This window comes from Suncus etruscus, chromosome 9 (assembly GCF_024139225.1).
Source record: "Suncus etruscus isolate mSunEtr1 chromosome 9, mSunEtr1.pri.cur, whole genome shotgun sequence".
NCBI lineage: Eukaryota > Metazoa > Chordata > Mammalia > Eulipotyphla > Soricidae > Suncus > Suncus etruscus.
Window position 1 is genome coordinate 12039538 of NC_064856.1, and position 18390 is coordinate 12057927.

At 55.4% G+C, this 18390-nt stretch overlaps 1 protein-coding gene across 1 annotated transcript; it reads right to left on the reverse strand.

The window, feature by feature from the left end:
• Nucleotides 1–1447: 1447 nt before the first annotated feature.
• On the reverse strand, nt 1448–15452 carry SCRT2 (scratch family transcriptional repressor 2). The gene is made up of 2 exons (XM_049779329.1): nt 15269–15452; nt 1448–2456 (listed from the first exon to the last, which is right to left on the reverse strand). The coding sequence occupies exons 1-2, from the start codon at nt 15399–15401 to the stop codon at nt 1645–1647; spliced, it is 945 nt and encodes a 314-aa protein (XP_049635286.1). The 5' UTR covers nt 15402–15452; the 3' UTR covers nt 1448–1644.
• Nucleotides 15453–18390: the final 2938 nt, after the last annotated feature.

Genomic DNA, 18390 nt, shown 5'->3' on the forward strand with positions numbered 1-18390 from the left:
GTCCCTGGGCCTCCCTCCCCTTGGGGAGCCCCTTGAGCCGAGCCAGAGCCTGGGCGAGGTGCGCTGTGACGACGTGCCCGGGCTCCACCCTGCATTGTGGCTAAGCGCAGAGGGGAGAAGGCGGAGAGAGAGCCCGGGGGGGCTCGCGGGCCCGATGCGGGGCGCGGAGCGTGGCACAGAGGCGTGTGCTTAAAGCAGGGGGGCCGGGCCCCGTGTGCTTCGGTCCTGCCCGGGCATGCACTAGCGGCGGGGGAGGTAGTGGCGGCCCGCGGGAGCCCCTCTGCCCGGAAGAGTTGCATAGACGTGGCCGGGAGGGAAGCGCGCCTCCCGGGGGGCGGAGCAGGCCGGGGGCCCCAGCGGGGTCCGGGGCTCAGTCGGTCCCTGGAACCTGGGGTCCCTCCGAAGAGGACTATAAGTGGAAACAAACGGAGCAAGCAGGCGAGAGTCTCGCTCGAGTCCGGAGTGGGAGTGGGAGTGCAAGGCTCAGAAGGTTGGGGACCTGCCCCGAGCTGCGCCTCCTGACGCACCTGCCAGCCCCCGGCCCACCCAGCCCCAGAGGAGGGCGGGCCTGCCCCCTCACCTCCCCAGAAGGGGTGGATGGCAGCGGGAGGGGAGGGGAGAGGGGAGAGGGCCTCTAAGGCCTTTGCTGTCCCTCCCTTTGCCTTTGCCTGGCTGCCGGACCTCCCAGGCCAGCTGGGAAAGCCAGACCTTCCCTGGGTGAGGCCAAGAGATTAACTAACAATAAATAGATCAATAAATAAGCCGATAACAGGAGAGGTCTAGCCGGACAGGAAAGGGAGAAGGGCATGTGCGAGGTGCCTCAGACCTCCCCCCCACCAAAGTGGGGGATACCTGTAGTCTTGGGGGTGTATGCATGTGGAAAAGTGCTCAGAGAATGCGGGGAAAGGACAGTCGCTTAGTTGGCGGGCAGGGCCCTGAACTGACCAGGGAATCTCAGTGAAGTTTCTGGAGGACTCTGGGGGGAGGCGTGAGTGTGAGAATGTGTGTGTGTGTGTGTGTGTGTGTGTGTGTGTGTGTGTGTGTGTGTGTGGCTGTACCTGGCCAGGGTACCATGGGGTTGTGGCGGGGACTGTCTGCGGGGAACCCTAGAGAGCGAACCTTTGATGCAAGACACACAAGGGAGTGGAGAGCCCTGTGAAGGTGATGTCTGGTTTAGGCTTGGGACGAGGCCTTTGGGGAGGGCTGCAAGGCCTCTGTCTTCTTGTGCACGGGGGGAAACTGAGGCAGGCGTGAGACTGGGACGACGGTAAGAAAGGGCTGCTGGGTTTGGGTGTTAAGATTCCCGCTCTGGGACCCTAGAGAAGAGAAGAGGCGGGCCTGGTGCCTGAGTTGGGCGCCTTGAGGGCTCTCGAAGGCCTGGGGGGTTGGGGGGTGAGGAGGACACGGTCCCGTCTCAGCAGCTGGAAAGGAAGGTCGAGGCGGATCCAGGGGTGCCGGGGGAAGACGACGATGGCGATGGAAGAGACGAGTGGCGGGCGAAGCTCCGGGGCCGGGGGTCGGATCCCCATCCCCACCCCGAGGAAGAAGGCGGCGCGCGGGGAGAGGAGAGGAGAGGAGAGGAGAGGCGGCCGGCCGAGGAGACGGGCCTCCCCGGGGAGGCGCGGAGGTGGCCGCCGGGCAGGCTCAGCTGGCGGGCCCGGCGGGGGGCGGCGGGGGCGGCTCGGCGCCCTTGACGCAGGCCGCCTCGCAGTGCTTGTGGAGGTAGGACTTGAGCGCGAAGCTCTTGTCGCACTGGCGGCAGCGGTAGTGCTTGAAGGCCGAGTGCGTCTGCATGTGGGCGCGCAGGTTGGAGCGGTCGGCGAAGGCCTTGCCGCAGTGCGCGCAGCCGAAGGGCTTCTCGCCCGTGTGCGAGCGCATGTGGCCCTGCAGCAGCCAGGGCCGCGAGAAGGCCTTGCCGCACACGCCGCACTTGTGGCGCAGGTTGTGCGTGAGCACATGCATGGCCAGCGCGGGCATGGACACGTAGGCCTTGCCGCACGTCGGGCACTTGCGCGCCAGCTGGCTGTCCAGGCTGCGGTGCGTCTGCTTGTGGCGGCTCAGGTTGGACGACGTGGCGTAGGTCTTGCCGCACTCGGCGCACGCGTGCCGGTGCCCGCCGCCCGTCCCCGGGGCCCCCGCGCGCCCCGCACGCGCCCCCGCGCCGCCCGCCGCGTCCCCCGCGCCGCCCGCCGCGTCCCCGCCGCCGCCGCCGGCCCCGCCGCCCCGCCGCCGCCGCGAGCGCCCGTCGGAGATGAAGAAGGCGTCCATGGAGTAGCTGTCGGTCACGGCCGCCTCCCCGCGGAAGAAGCGCGCCGACAGGCTGGACTGCGGGCTCTCGGGGTCGCTGTACTCCTCGGCCGCCGCTGGCGGGTAGGCGGGCTCGGCGGGCGCCAGCTCCAGGCCCGGCTTCTGGTCCGCATCGTAGCTGCTGGCCGGCAGGCAGTGCGGGGCGTAGCCTGCAGGGGAGACAGAGGCACATGGGGGACGGGGATAAGGTGAGGCGGGGACCCTAGGGGCCACCCCCAAGGGACGCTCCTCAGCCCCGGCACCCACCCACCCCAGCCGCTCTTCGAAAGGACTCCAAGACTCGGGGTCGCTCCAGGACGCACCTAGGTTTGATCCCTGGCGTCCCATATGGTCCCCCGAGTTTGACAAGAGAGATTGCTGAGCACGTAGCCAGGAAGAACCCCTGAACGTCACCCGGTGTGGTTCAAAGGCCAAAAACAAAAACAAAAGAGGGACTCGAAGACACGGGGTCACTAGGGCGCTGGCCTGGCACGCGGCCGACCCAGGACGGACCTTGGTTCTATTCCCCGGTGTCTCATATGGTTCCCCAAGCCAGGAGCGATTTCTGAGCTTATAGCCAGGAGGAACTCCTGAGCATCACCGGGTGTGGCCCAAAGACCAAAAACAAAAAAAGAAAGGACTCGGAGACACAGGGTAGGTAGGGCGCCGTCCTTGCTTACGGCTGACCCAGGATGGACCTGGGTTTGGTCCCCCAGTGTCCCATATGGTCCCCCAAGCCAGAAGCGATTCGGGAGGTACCCCCTGAGCCTCACGGGGTATGGCCCAAAAACCAAAAACAAAAAAAGAAAAAAGAAAAAGAAAGGACTCAGAAGCCATGGGGTCTGTAGGCCTCTGGCCTTGCACGTGGCAGGCCTGGAGCCAGGTTTCATCACCAGCACCCTAGACAGACTCCTGGGCCCACCAGGAGTGATCGCTGCTGAACAAAGACTAGGAGAAAGCCTCAAGCATCACTGGGTGTGCCCACCTGGATATGCATCATTGGTGTGCCCACCTCTCAGCCCCTCTCCCCAAAGTGGACAACTGGCCACATATGGAAGAACAAGGGGTCCCTAGCAGGCACCCCTGTGTCTGGTGCCAGTCTGCAGGGTTCCATCCCTTCCTCCAGGGCCCACACTAACCCTCTCCAGGATGCTCCTGAATTGGTGCTTATTATCTTACAGGCTCACTCTTACAGTGCAAGTGGTGGTGTGCCCACTCTGTGGATAGAGAAGCTGAGGCTCGTGGCAGCTAAATTCGTGGCTGCAAGGGTGTGTGTAGAGAGGTATTACTGGATTTAAGCCTGGCAATCTGACGCCCAAGTTCCACCTCTTTTTGTTCAAACAAGACCTAGCCTGCTCAGGATTATAGTGGATTTGAATTTCAGGAGCTGCTGCCACCAAAGGGAGCTTTGAAAGTGGTCTCTCCTTCTGAAGGTCTGTGGACTGGGCCCAGTACAGTGATGAAAAGAGCCGTTGTAAGCCTTTGCTGTGCTCCTGGCTCTGCCTAGGTGCTTTCTGCATTAAACTCATTTAGTTAATCGTCACAGACCCCACGAAGTAGCTACTATTATAATCCCCATTTTCGATGTAAGGAAATTGAGAGGGAACACATGGTAATTGCTATATAAATGTTAGCTGTTATAATTATGCTTTTTACTTGCTGGAGAAAGTGACTTCTCTGAAGATTATTTAATTGTCTGCCTCCCCCAGCAGCCTCTGCCTTTCCTGGGGCTTCATAACCCATGTGTGCCCAGCATGGCCCCTTGGAGGAGCTGTGTGATGAGGAGATCCTGCATGAACCCAATCATAGTCCTTTTAGTCCAGGGGTGTGCAGCCACAGAATGTTCTCGCACTTTGCTCTCTACTCCATAGAGCCCTCTAGTCCTGTGAGGAATCCCCAACCCCTGCCTCCGAATGTCCCCTGAATTCTGTCCATTTGGGGTCACAGTGATTGGTCGAATGGGTGGGTTGAGACTTTTCCAAGGGATTCCTTATGGGCTTCCTGAGAGGGTAGGGGCCACCTTCAGATTTGTCTTTGTCCCCCAAATCAACAGGGTCCTGGCAGGTCCTGAGGTCCTGAGACCCAAGTGCTCAGGAGTTCCTGTGAATATGCACCAGTGTCAGTCTGCCACTAAATGATCATCAAAGACTCTTCCTTCCTTCCTTCCTTCCTTCCTTCCTTCCTTCCTTCCTTCCTTCCTTCCTTCCTTCCTTCCTTCCTTCCTTCCTTCCTTCCTTCCTTCCTTCCTTCCTTCCTTCCTTCCTTCCTCCCTTCCTCCTTTCCTTTTTCCTTCCTTCCTCCCTCCCTTCCTCCTTTCCTTTTTTCCTCCTTCCTTCCTTCCTTCCTTCCTTCCTTCCTTCCTTCCTTCCTTCCTTCCTTCCTTCCTTCCTTCCTTCCTTTCCTTTTTCTCTTTTCTCTTTCCTTTCTCATTCTTTCTCTCTTCTTTTTATTACTCTCTCCCCCTCTCTCTCTTTCCTTCATTTCTGCCTTCCTTTTTCCTTTCTTGGGGGTAGGGGGAAATGGAGAAAGACCATCATTGCACCAGTGGTGTTCAGAACTTACTCCTGACCCTGTGCTCAGAGCCCCACTCCTGGTGGGGCTTGAAGGTCATATGGGGTGCCATAGATCAAACACAGGTTGGCTGTGTGCAAAGCAAGTACTCTATTTGCTGTACTATCTCTCCAGCCTCATCAGAGAGACCGTGTGAAGTAGCACAGCTGTGGAGTGGCAAAGCTTGAGAGTTAGACCTCGCATACCCTGACAACTGTGTCCACCCCACCACACATTTCCCCTACACCAATGAGCGGGAGCCAATATTACCACTTCCACCATCCCTGACCTTCTCTCTGGAGAGTGTTTCTGCTGATTCAGCCTCTCTGCCTTGCCCTGCAGGTGGGGTGGCTATAGGCCAAGGTCTGAGGGGGCAGGTGTGCCTGCATTTTTTCCTGTCCCTCCAGCTGCACACCGACCCTCTGCATAAAGCTGATTAGGGATTGAGGAAATGGAGGACTCAGGGCAAAGGGGTCTGTGGTCAGTTGCAGAGAGAACAAGCTAGGGGAAGTTTTAAAATTAATTAAAATTTGGGGGGGCTGGAGAGATAGTATGGAGGTAAGGTGTTTGCCTTTCATGCAGAAGGACAGTAGTTCTAATCCAGCCATCCCATATGGTCCCCTGTGCCTGCCAGGGGTGATTTCTGAGCATAGAGCCAGGAGTAACCCCCGAGTGTCCCAGATGTGGACACCCAGCAAAGCTCAGGTCAGAGCTCTGCACTCGGGGATCACTACTGGGAGGGCTGCAAGAATATGGAATTCTTGAAACTTGAACACAGGTTGGCCAATGCAAGGTAAATGTACCTACTGTACTATTGCCCCAGCCCCACAGAGGGCAGTTAAAAACAGGGGGCTTTCCCAACCTCTCAGCACTCCTTTCCCCCTCTCTCTTTGGAAGTTTCTCTATTCCTTTAGACCTGAGAACCAGGCTCCCAGCCCAGTCAACAGGGAATATTGCTTAAGACTGAGCTAAGTACCCCCTAGGTTCTCCCAGTCTCCCTTTCCCTCGTATTTCTTCCCCCCTGTAATTACCCATACCAATGGGAAGAACAGTTCATATTTATGGAGCACTTACAGAGTGCTAGGTTCTATGCTGAATGCATGGTTTCATCCCAAAGATGCCCTTTCACAGACAAAGCAAGGGAGGCCTGGGATGTGGGGTGGGGTGATGTTTGCTTAGAGATGAAGCAAAGATAGGAACCGACTACAGAACACCTCTGTTTTCCACACACTGGGCATTCCCTATGGAGGTCCAGCTCCAAGTCCTAGTGTCCCACTAGCAGTCACTCAATAAATATTTGTGAAATGAGCAATCAGTGCTGGCCAACCCTCTGCCACCCAACTGTGTTCTGTGTGTTTCATTCTGAGACCATGTGCTTTCCAGACACAGATTCTAGTTGTGAAGCCGTGAGCAAGTCATAGCCTTTTCTGGTCATTTCTTAGGATAGGGGTCAGGATGACCTTCAAATGGAGGGCCTTGTGTTATTAAGCAAATTGAGCTGCAGGTTAAAAGATCAGCTTTGGGGTCAAGTTGACTGCACTGAGTCCTCAACTTCACCTTCCCCAGCTCTGTGATCTGGGGTCAAAGCAGTGGCATAGTGGGTAAGGTGCTTGCCTTGCATGTGGCTAATGTAGGTTCAATCCCAGACATCACATATGATTCCTTGAGCACCACCTGGTGTATTTCCTGAGTGTAGAACCAGGAGTAACTATTAGCATGCTCGGTATGGCCTCAAATCAAACCAAATCAAACCAAAACTGTGTGGCCTTGAAAAATCTACTTGACCACTCAGTACCTCGTTTTCCCCAGCTGTAAAGTGAAGGGTAATAGAAGCCTAAACCTTAGAATTACAGTAAGGAGTCTCTGAGTAGACAAACAGTAAATGTGAGCAAATTATCGCCAGCCCTCCTAGAGCAGCATTATATATCCTAAGGGCTCTAAAAGCATGAATGCCTTGTAGAGCCCTTCTCATTCTCAGAATTGTGCCATCATTGAGATGAGAGGGTGGTTATGCCATATGCCCAGGGTTGCAACAGCTTGTAAATTAGAGCCAGGATTAGAGCCCAGGCCTGGCCTATGATAAAACTACAAAACATATTGGCTCTTATTATTAGTAATGATAACAACAATCTGCTTGAAAGGATTTTGGTGCTAAAGATTTTTAGCACCAAAAGTTTAGCACCAAAGTTTTTCTTGGTGCATTCAGGGATCACTCCTGGCACGTTTGAGGGATCCAGGTTGGCTGTATGCAAGGGAACCAATCTATCTGCTGTACTATTGCTCCAGCACCCATAATATGTAATTTCTATGTATGTTTCTCATGTTCTGGAGAGGAAATTTTGGAGCATCATCACAACTCAGGCACTCCTTGCCCAAAGCAAGCTATCTGTCCAGCGTGCCCTCTGGTGGCAATGTGCAGACTGGCAGTATCATACCCCTGTTGCCCGGCCAGGTGGGGAACATGCTTCCTATTAAGGCATCTTAGATAAATACTGCTCAAAGGCCTAGGACCAATGCAGAAGCATCTTCAGGACAGGAATTGTGAGGTCAGACCGATGACCACTAGCTGTGATATTTTGGCATGGATTAAAGGGGGAGTGGGAAGAAGGGTAAGGTCCCATTCAAGTTTGCCTGGACTTGTTAAGAGGAGGTGGTTGTTGGATTGCTGTGTATTTGGTGGGGAGCACATTGATAGTATTCAGGGCTTACTTCTGGCTCTGTGCTCAGTGGTTACTCCTGGCAGGCTTGGCGGGACCATATGGTTCAGGCCTGGGTCAGTTGCATGCAAGGCAAGTGCTCTACCCACTGTACCGTCTCTCCAGCCCACCAGGAAAGGCAGTTGTGTTCTGCTTTATGATTGTGCTCAGGCTCTTGAACCTTGGTCTGTACTGGAAGAAGCTTGGCTAGAATGCTCTAAAGACCCTTTTGAGTTTGTGGCTGAAGAGACTCTTCAGTAAGGGCCATTGTCCTGTCCCTTCTGTCCTGTAGTCCTTAGGCCTGTTGCCCCATCCTCCTCGGATCTGCAAATCTCTTCAAAGCTATGTGACCTTGGGCCAGTGACTTAGCCTTTTTGTGCCACAGCTGTGGAAGGCAGCACTTAATAGCACTGAATGAGTTAATGTATGTGAAGTGCTCCACACAATGCTAGGCCACAGGACCCTCTTGAGCTGTTATTGTCATTGTCCTTATTATCATCCCTGCGTTTCCCAGTGCTGCCCTTCTAATCTGCTTGAAAGCGGGGTGGGACACACATACAGGTCTCCCAGGCTGTGGTGTTCCTTTGGGCGAGTTACCTCACCTCTCTGGACCTCAATCTTGGGAATATTCTAGGTTAGTAGCTCTCAATCAGTGCCATATCCTGGGACACCCCCCCCCCCCACATTCAGATATTCCAAGGAACCACAGATGAAAATTGTGTAAAGGATGGGGAGGGGCATGGCATGAGACTAAGGGACAGAGTAGTAGGAGGGGAGAATGTACATGTGAACACAGGAAGGAAAGAGGTCAGAAGGAGGTTATAGTGGGAAATAGGTTAAGAAACGCTGCCTTAGATCACTGTCAACCCAGTTGAAACTGTGGTGGCCTCATGACTGTGGTCTCCATCCCTACCCGACAGGGGACTATGGAAGGCTGAGCTCGCTGGGTGACAGGTGAGACAAAGCTTTGTTTTATGGTTGGTTGGTTTGTTTTTGCCACACCAGGTAAGCTTGGCTTACTCCTGGCTCTACACTCAGAAATTATTCTTGGAGTGCTGGGGATTGAATCAGGGGTCAACCACATGTAAAACAAATGTCCTACCCACTGTACTATTTTTCCAGCCTCTGCTTTTATGTTTGGGTCCCGATAGAGGTAGGAAAGAAAGGGACTCAGAAGAGATTTGGAGCTCATTCTGGCTTTTGTGCCCTGGTCCTGGCTCTGTGACCTTGGGAGAATTAAGCAGCCCCTTTAGGCCACATGAAGGCTAATAACCAAAAGCTCCCTTGCCACACAGGCAGCAGGGAAGGCCTAGAAATCTTGGGGGATGGCAGATATGGTTCTGTCAGCTAAGGACTTTGCACGTACCCTGCTCTAAAGTCTAGACTGAAATGCTGAGATTGAATTTAAAAATAAAAAATCCTATACCCAAAGGAATGTTGGGAAGGGAATTTGAGGGGAATCAAGGTGCCAAGTCCTCTGCAAACATGGTCCCATCTGTCCCACTCCCCAGTTCCTGAGGTGTGGTGGGGATTCTTCAGAAGACTGTTACTGCTGCTACACAGGTTTCTGGTTCCCTCCAAACCCTCACTGCCCTTCCCTGCCACGCTAGGCACTGCACCAAGCCCAGAGGCCCAAGGATTTGCCCAAGGTCACTGCAGGAACCGTTAGGCTGGTAACCCTCCAAAGCCTGGTTTTTGCCTCCAGACATACAGTAAGCCAGGAAGCAACTCAGAGCAGGAAGATTTGCCATTGCTGGAGGCAAGGTTGGTACTTTTTTCAGATCCCCCCACCCCAGGTGGTCTGTCTGAGGCACTGCTGAGGTGATGGATGTGGAAAAAAGCTGATCAGGAGAGTGCTTCGACTCTTTGTAAACTTTGGCAAGTCACAGTAATAAGTAAAGGCAATGCCTGTACCATGTCTCAGGCAGCTTCTGGGGGAGGAGTGCGTGAGTGGGGCTCCTATGGGTGCAGTGTGTGCATTGACTCAGGCCGGGTGACAGGCTTTTCTTTCTATGCCCTCACTCTATAGGAGCAGAGGCCCCACAGGCCTCCCCAGCTAGCCACTCTGGTCCCAAGGCAGGTTCATATACAGACTCCTGCCTCCTTGCTCCTTTCCTTCTCCCCTCCCAGAATTGAAGAGTTCCCCTGCTCCCAACTCCTCATGGGAATTCAGCCTCAGTCCTCCTTCCCTGTCTTCCCAGTCCTCCCACCCTGTCTGGGGTTGGACAGGAGAGGGGCCATGGTGGACCCGATTCCCAGCGGGGGTCAGCCCTGCCTGGGGGGTGGGCAGGGGGTGCAGAGGCTGCTGCCTGGTCTATTTAGAGCTGCTGCTTGCTGTGCCAGGGCCTCGGGCCTCGAGAAGCAGCTCCAGCCAGCTGAGCAGAAAGCCAGGTCTGTCAGCAGCAAAGCAGGATAAAAATAGTTTCTCCTGTCTGCTCGCAGCGCCCGGGCAGAGGGGCTGGTGCCTCCCCCTCCTCTCATTACAGCATCTTTGTGAGTGGTTCCCTGGGCGCTGGACCAGAAACGACACCCACCTCCTCTGAGGGCCTGGCAGCTGTGCACCTGCCCCCCAGGGGTTCCCCGGGGGAAGATAAGCTGGGGAGCAGAATGAGGTCTGACTGTAGGACAGGGGTCTGACATCCAGTGGCTGAACCAGGGGAGTGTCTCTGAGATGAGGTCCCCACCATGCACCCCACAATTCGCCATATTCTGGCTTTTCCTGCCGGTGACCCAGTTTCTGGAGGCCTACAGGGAGGTCCATGGTTTTGTAGGAATCAACAGGAAAGCGCTTTCTGTGGGGGGTGAAAATTAGAATGGGGAAGAGTAGAATTGGGGGTCTCCTCTGGGGGTATCACCCAATTCCCCCCTTTTCTTCAAGGCTCCTGCTTTCTCTGCTTCCCAATTTTCCCCCTAAAGAGTCTTTTTCCAATTCCTGCGGATCCATGGGTGGGAAGTGAGTGGCCAGACTCGCCTCTGAAAGGAAGACCAGGGCTGGGCAGATGGCCAAGAGCCCTGGGGGGGGGTGGGTGCAGCCTCGACTTTTTCATCCATTTCTCCCCCTGTCTCCCTAGCCTGGGACTTCAAAGCTGGAATATGTGGATGAAACACCTCTCTGTTAGGGAGGCCTAACGGGGTCCATCATTTATGCTTGTGTCACCTTGGGGACATTCTAGGCCCTTTCTGACTCTCATCTCTTCTGCTCCACTGTGCTCTGCAACAGGAAGTTAGGGATACCTCTGGGGCACTGGGTGATGGCACTGGTGCAGGAACTTGGTCCTCTCTCCAACTCTCCCTGTTACTACAGGGCCACTAAGTCCCTTGTGACTCCTGGCTGGGAGGGGGTTTGCTCCTGGGGTCCCAAGTTCTCTCTTCTACATGGGTCCTATTTGTTCTCACTTCTGTGGAGTCATTCTCAGGGAATCTGACATTTCTTGGAAATTCTAAGGTCTGAGCCCAACTATGAAGCTCCACTGTTCAACTTTAAGAGAGGGAAAAGCAAGGCCCAGCCTGGGAAAGACTGATCAGAGGTCACAGAAAAGGCTGATGTTGGGTGGACATAGACATTACCTTCAATAAAGATTGGGCTTGGGTCTTGATTCTGAATCTTATGCATTGATTGAAACCCAAGCCTGAACATTAAAATCTGGACTTAGATGTGGATTTGCCCTAAATCTTGCTCCACACAAGAACCGTGGTCATTGACCTTGGACTTCGACCTTTGATCTGGTTCTAGACTTAAAGGAAACACGCAGCCCAGGAACCTAGACCTCTGACTTTGACCTGGACCAAGACCAAGATGCCATGGGAAGGGGTGATTAGAGGAGACCAAGGTGGGCTGTGTGCTTGTGGACTTGTCCCCAGCCTTTTCTGAGCTCCATCAGTCAATGTGGGCAGCCTTCCCACATTCCTGGGCCTGGGTGCTTTCTGGATGTGGGACAGTTGGAGACTGTCGGTCAGTCTTACCACATGGCCCCGAGTGACTCTTTGACATCAGCAGAGAGAGGGGAAGGCACTAGGACATTATGTGGTCAAGGAACCCACGGGTGGGCACAAGAGCTGGTTCTGCCAAGGGATTAATGTAGCAACCAGGGCCAGCGGCTGTGTTACTGGAGCTGCATCGATCCCTTCTCTGTCGATTCACAGAAGGCGCTCTGAGGTATGGGGCAGGACAAAGTGGGGGCAGATGGAATGAAATGGGGCCCCCAACTACAGCTCAGAGCTAGAGGGTGAGGGAGCATTGTCCTGGAGGTCAAGAGGTCTTAGCAGCAGACTCTCCCCAGGACTGGAAAAGTCCCAGTACCCTATAGCAAGGCCAGGGCTTGGTGGTAGAGGAGGTAGGAGGCCGAGAGCAGGCGCCTGAGCAGGGCTGAGTCTGCACTCAGGGTCACCCATGGGAGACCAGAGGAAGGGGAAGCTGCGCATAGGCCACAAACCATAGAGGAGCAGGGAGAGAATGCAGAGAAGAGGCCTCAGGCACAGAGGAGGCTTCAGGAGAACTGCGGGCCCTTCTGCAAGGAGACCCAGGGCTTCCCAACAGAGGGCTTCCTTCCCTGTGAAGGGGGTCTTTGGGGTGCACGGAGATGGAGCCCAGGACCTGCTACAGCCTCCCCACAGAGGCTGAACAGGCTGAAAGGAAAGTGTGTGTGTGTGTTACATGTAAATGTGTGCATGGTAAAAGTCTGTGTGAGTACTCATATGTGTGGGTGAGTGCGTGAGTATATGTGTGAAAGAGTGTGAGTGCATGTATGTGTAAACATGTGAGAGCATATATGTGAAAGTGTGAGAGCGTGAGCGAGTATGCAAGCGTGTGAGCCTGTGTGAGAGCATGTATGTGTGAGATTGTACATATAGTCCATGGGTATAAGTACATATGTGTGAGCATGCTTGTCTTAGTGCATGAGCTAAGATAAGCTCATGTACAATAAGATAAGCTCAGCTACAATAAGCACATGTATATGAGCATATTATTGTGTGTGAATGTGTGTAGAAGGAGTCCTCCAGGAATTCTGCCTCTCCAGGCATTTCCTGAGCTGTGTCAACTTGGGGTCCTGCACCTTCCTCAGTCAGGAGCCCGTGATCGCCCTAACCTCCACATTTGACTCTGAGCCCCCAGAGGTCCCCCACTCCAGCCTCCCCTGACCCAGCAGCCACTGCCCACAGGACTCGCTTGTAAGAGGATCTTTCTAATAACTGGAACTATCTGCAGTTCCAGGCCCTCCCCCCCTTCCTCCCAGCCTCTCTCCCAGCTTCCCTCCCTCCCCTCACCTCCCCCCTCCTCTCTTTCTCCTTGTTTACCCAGCACACTTACACACGCTGGGAGAGGAAAAAAAAAAAAACGTCGGCTCAGCAATTTTTCACACTTCCCTCAAATGCTCAGCAAGGTTATTTCCAGCAGAGTGGAGACAACGGGCCACTAGGAGCTAAGGCTCTCCAAGGACCCCCAATCCCCCTACTCAACAGCGGGGTGAGGGGCGTCCTCACCTCCTAGCCTGACCACACTCAGGGAATGGAAGGGGCCCCTGAAATCTGGACGGGTACACCAGGTATTTCTGGGCCTGATCTCCAGCACTAATGAACTCCTGCAGACAGCCGGGGCAGGCCCGCCAGCTCTTAGCAAGGCATAGACTGCAGAGCTGGAAGCCAGGACAGGTGCCTCCCCCCTTAGTCAGTGCTGGGGGTGACCAGCCAGCTACAGAAACCTGCTAGTGGTCTCCTGCATTCTGCTTGACACTCCCTCTCCCCACCCCCAGGCAGTCTCCAGTGTCGCCTAAGCCATACTTGGCCTTCATAGAAGCTGAGCTTGTCAAAGTTGGAAGGATTCTTAGCTCCTTCCATCTCAACTTTTTTTTTTTTTTTTTTTTTTTTTTGCCTCTGGGGAGGCGGGAGATTGGAGAAGAGCAGCCCTTTAGCTCAAGGTCACACAGTGAGCCAGAAGTATATGGCCCAGACCTCATGAAACTGAAGGACAGAGAGCAGGTTCTCAGGTGTGCAGGATTCCCCCAAGGTTGGGCAGCTAGGATGGAACTCTGGGGGCAAGAGCCAAAGTGAGGTGGTGGATCCTGGGTGGTCAGACCCAGTGGAATATCCACAGGCAAGTCTCCATTGATGGCTTTGCTCTGACTTTGCTTCACTCAGCATTTTTGGGCTGAATTCAAGGCAAGAAAGTCCTGCCTGTCTATGGAACTGCCTGCAGTTCAGGCTGCTCAAGAGGACGCCCTCCCTGGCTGGACTCCTCCGCCTGGCCCTAGGATAGGCCTGGGGGGTTCCTAGGGGTAGGGTTCCCCAGTGGCTCCACACTCCAAGCTAGAAGCTGTTTCTGCCCCAGCTCCCACTCCCCAGCCTGGCACCTTCTCAGTCCACTCCCAGCCCTGCCAGCTCTCAGCCAAGCCCAGTCATGTTTCTGGGCTTCTTTCAATCTTCAACCCCCAAAGCCCTTGAGGTCAGTACAAGAGGACAGTTGGATAGGGGACACTTGGGCATAGAAGAAGGAGCTTGGGTCCTGCTGGGGATCTGGAGGGACCAAGGATCCAAGGGGCTGTAACTCTCCCCTACTTCTTTGACCTTGATGAGGTCAGAAAGCCCTTTACCGGGCTCCCTCTTGCTACCTTTGGAAGAGTGACGGAATGTGGGTGAAGTGCTTAGAAGCCAAGAGGGAGGAGCAGCTGCCCTCCGGGGCGCCAGGTATCCCTGCTCCCCAGGCCTCCTTAGCCCTTTCTTCTCTCCTCTTTTCTTCCCATCGTCTCATTTACACACACACACACACACACACACACACACACACACACACACACACACACACACACACACCCCCCTCAATGCTGATGCCACATGCTATGTCACATTTCCTCCTGCCAAGGGGACGCCTCTTCTCCGGGCATGGGCTCTGCCGGGGGCCATAAGATAAGACCCTTTCTGTGACCCCACTCACGAAGGTGGGACCCACCCAAGGGGTCAGGGATGTTTTCCCCACCACCTCCGCAGAGGATTCCCTTGGGAGCCCGCCAGAGCCCACTCCCTTCCAAACCCTGCTGTCTGCAGAAACTTGCTCTGAGAAGAGATAAGAGATGGGGTACTGGGGGGGGGCAAGGAACTGACAGAGAGGCAGGGGATGGGGTGGGCTGGCCCAAGAGGTGGCTGAGACGTTGGGGCAAGGTGGTGGAAAACGAAACGACCAGGCACCAGTTTGGGGTAAAACCCTCCTAGACCTAAAAAGCCCCCTTCCCTCCCGGTCCCCGGACAGGCCCAGCCTTGAGTCAGTCATGTGGATGAGGGTAACAAAAGAGTTGCGGAGAGATAGCGGACCAAGAACACTTGTCTGGCACCGTCAGGACGTGCAGCTTGGGGGGAATCAGAGTCCCCCTGCCCACTACACTCCCCTTCCCCAGCAGGGTGGTCCCCATCTCCATCTGGGAGGCGACCCCTTCTCTCCCCACTGTCTGTGCACCCCCTGAGTCTCCCTTCACGGGCGCTTCTAGTTCCTGCCCCCTTTTCGGGGCCACAACTTTCAAAGTCTGGGGGCTTGGCACAGGGAGGAGGAGACGCGGCCACTTTCCCTTTGTAGCGACCCCCCACTCCACTCCGAGCCCCAGTCGCAGCCACCACCCCAACCCCCCGCAGGGCCCCCGTGGGTGCCTCCCCACTCGGCTCGTCCTCGCCCTCGGCCCCGTCTTCCACCTCCACCGCTTCCACCGGGGCCCCCGGCCGGCTCCCACTCAGGCACTCGCTCGCTCACTCACCATCGTCCCCGGGGGGCCCCCGGGTGCCGGGCAGCACGTAGGCGGTCTCCAAGGGGTGGTAGGTGGGGGCCGGCACCCCGCTGCACTGGAAGCCGTCGCCTTTGATCTTCTTGACCAGGAAGGAGCGCGGCATGGCTCGGGGCTGGGCGGGGGCCCCGGTGCGGGCGCGGGGGGCGAAGCGCGGCTTTCAGCACTGGACAGCTCCCGGCGGGCGGCGGGCGCGGGCGGCGGCGGCCCCGGTGGCTGCTTGCTTGCTTGGGCGGCCCGGCCCGGCCCGGCCCGGCCCGGCTCGGCTCGGCTCGGCTCGGCCTCGGGCTCCGGCGCTCGGACGGGCTTGCGGGCTTGCGGGCTTGCAGGCGGGCGCTGTGCTCGGCACTCGGGCTGCCGGCTTTATATGGGACGCAGGCTGGAGGAGATCAGGTGGTCCCCGAGCAATGGAACTGTTCGGCGCTCTAATCCATCAAACGTCCCCCAGGACAATCGCTCCGCTCCGCACACGGCCCCCCAGCACCGGCGGAGGAGGTGGGGGCAGGCCCGGCGCAGGGAGCGAGCGAGCGAGGAGAGAGCGAGGAGAGAGCTAGGAGAGAGCGAGCGGGGCGGGCAGGAGGGGAGAAAGTGAGGGCGAGAATGGCTCAGAGAGAGAGATGGAGAAAAGAGGAGGAGGAGGAGGAGGAGGAGGACGGAAGAGGGAGGAGAGAGAGAGAGAGACAGAGAGAGAGAGAGAGAGAGAGAGAGAGAGAGAGAGAGAGAGAGAGAGAGAGAGAGAGAGAGAGAGGTAGAAATAGAAGCAGAGAGCCCGAGATCAGCACAAAAAGACACTAGAGAGAAGCAGAGAAAGAAGACAGAGATGGAGAGAAGTAACCACACACACACACACACACACACACACACACACACACACACACACACACACACACAAAGACCCCCAGGGGTGCAAAGACAGGCAAAGAAAAGTGTGAGGTGGAGGAAGAAGCGGGGGCTCACGCACATGGGATCAGGGAAGGGGGTGCGAGGAAAAAAGAGTGTGAGCTCCACAGCTGAGACCCTCCCCACCTCTTCAGCCTGCAGTCCTGCCTCTGTACCCCATGTCTGGGTAGCGGGTGTGGACACTCGCTTTAACTAGAGGGAATCTTCCCCCTCTCTCCCCTCTCCCTCTCTCTTTGGCTGCCCACCGTGGAAGCCACCTATTGGGTCTGGGGTTCAACTTTCTTCTCCCAGAGCTGGCCAGTGGGGTGCAGGTCCCCATGCCCGGCCCACTCCGTCACTGTTCCGGTGCCTGGCTCAGGCGGGAGCTGCAAGAGGAAGTGAAAATGGTCCGGTAATTAATTTCCCTGCTGCTGGGGTGGGGGGGTGCTTTTGACACTTCCGAGGCTGTCTTTCCCTGAAGCGGGGAGCAGACAATAGAGACACGTGGACCGAGCCGGGAGAAGGGGGAGGGCGGGGGAGCGGGGCTCCCGCTGGAACTCTGCAGGTCAGCCCCTTTGTTTCCAGGAGGATATCTGCGCATCCCGCCCCCTCCCAGCCAAACCTCCGGGAGCAGGAGATCAGCTCCCTGCCCACCGGCCACTTGGCCCAGTGCCACGGAGGGGGGCTGGCCTCAGCAGAGTGCGGTGGCTGCTGGAGAGTCCCGGAGCAGACTCCAGGAATGCCGGGATCTCATTGGTCCCCACCGTGTGTTCTGCTCATGGGCTGCGGGGGGCCGGGTGGGCTTAGGGATGGGGTCACTCAGTACTGCTTAGGAGGCTGAGACCCAGAAAGGACAGAAGGAGTCCAAGGGCTCGTGATGACTCAGCAGAAATTTTCTGCGACCCTGGTTGGCCATTGTTGGGGATCAAGGGCTCCCGTCTTTGAGGTGTGTCTGGAAGACTTCCGAATAAAAACTGAACTGTGAATTTTGCTAAGGCAGCATTTTTATTTTGCTAAGGCATGATCTAGAAAGGCCCACACCTGTCTACTTGTATGACCTTACATTTGTGTACCCTGGCACTTTTTTTCCACCACTGTCACCAAGATTTGAGGTGACCCCTCACACACACACACACACATACACATGGCCCAGCTTGCTAGTTGCTATTCTAGCCACATGCGCTTGCTTCTAGTCCTCAGGATCCTGCTCTCCCATGGGAAGTGCCCCTGGCTTCCTGCACTATGGCCCAGGCCAGCTGGCGCATTAGCCCCAGAACTCCATGAGGACAGGACTTTATGCTATGCTCCAGTATGTAGTAGGATGCATGGCTGCATCTTGGGAAGGTTCTTCAACTGCTCCATGCCTCACTTTTCCCATATATGAAATGGGCAAGATTGTTTTAAGTGAAGGATATGCAGGGGACCTTCAGAGTGCTTGGAAAGGGTTTGGCATGACATGGTATCCAATGGATAGTTGGGGCCCACTCTATGTAGGTTCTCATGTGCAATTATGAGGGAGCAACCCAGGACCCACTTACTACATGTTTAAGTTTCTGAGGATTCACAGTAGCCCATATAGCTCTTGCTTTCTTGAGCTGACATTTTAGGGACAGTGAACAGACACAGACCAAGGAACCCTTAGATGCTCACAGGACGCTTTTAGATGGTTGGTGTTGCGAGGGACAGGTATCAGGGTGAGGTGATGTAGAGGTATGGTCCAGTCTCTAGATGGTGTGGCCATCTGGGTCTCTTGAAGAGGTGACATCTGGGTGGAGGCATTAGCCTGAGAATGAACTTGGGTAGAACTTTCATACAGAGACTTTTTAGGTCTAAAGATTCTTTCTGTAGGGAAGAGCAAGAAAGGGAAGAAGATGCTTTGGGGCCTTTGGTAGGCTAGAACACTAGGAAATGGTGGAGAAATCAATGACTGCGGGGGAGTAATTCAAGTCTTAAAAGATGAATCTATTTATGTTTTTATTTTGTTTTGTAGCCACATCTGGCAAAACCAGGGCTTACTCCTGACTCTGCACTCAGAATTACTCCTGGTGGTGTTTTGGGGACTAAATAGGATATTGGGAATTGATCCTGGATAGACTGCATGCAAGGCAAGAGCAAGACAGGTTTGGGAAACCATTTGTTTTGCTGCTCATGTAGAAAAAGAGTTGATAGTAAAAATTTGTCATCCTAGTTTTTGAATTTGGGCTGGGCCCTAGGTA

Bases quoted from the DNA above. Each gene is read 5' to 3' on its own strand.
- SCRT2 (XM_049779329.1), bottom strand. From the start codon at position 15,401: ATGCCGCGCTCCTTCCTGGTCAAGAAGATCAAAGGCGACGGCTTCCAG. The intron at 2,457-15,268 runs GTGAGTGAGCGA...TCTCCCCTGCAG, and splicing joins GGGGCCCCCCGGGGACGATG to GCTACGCCCCGCACTGCCTG.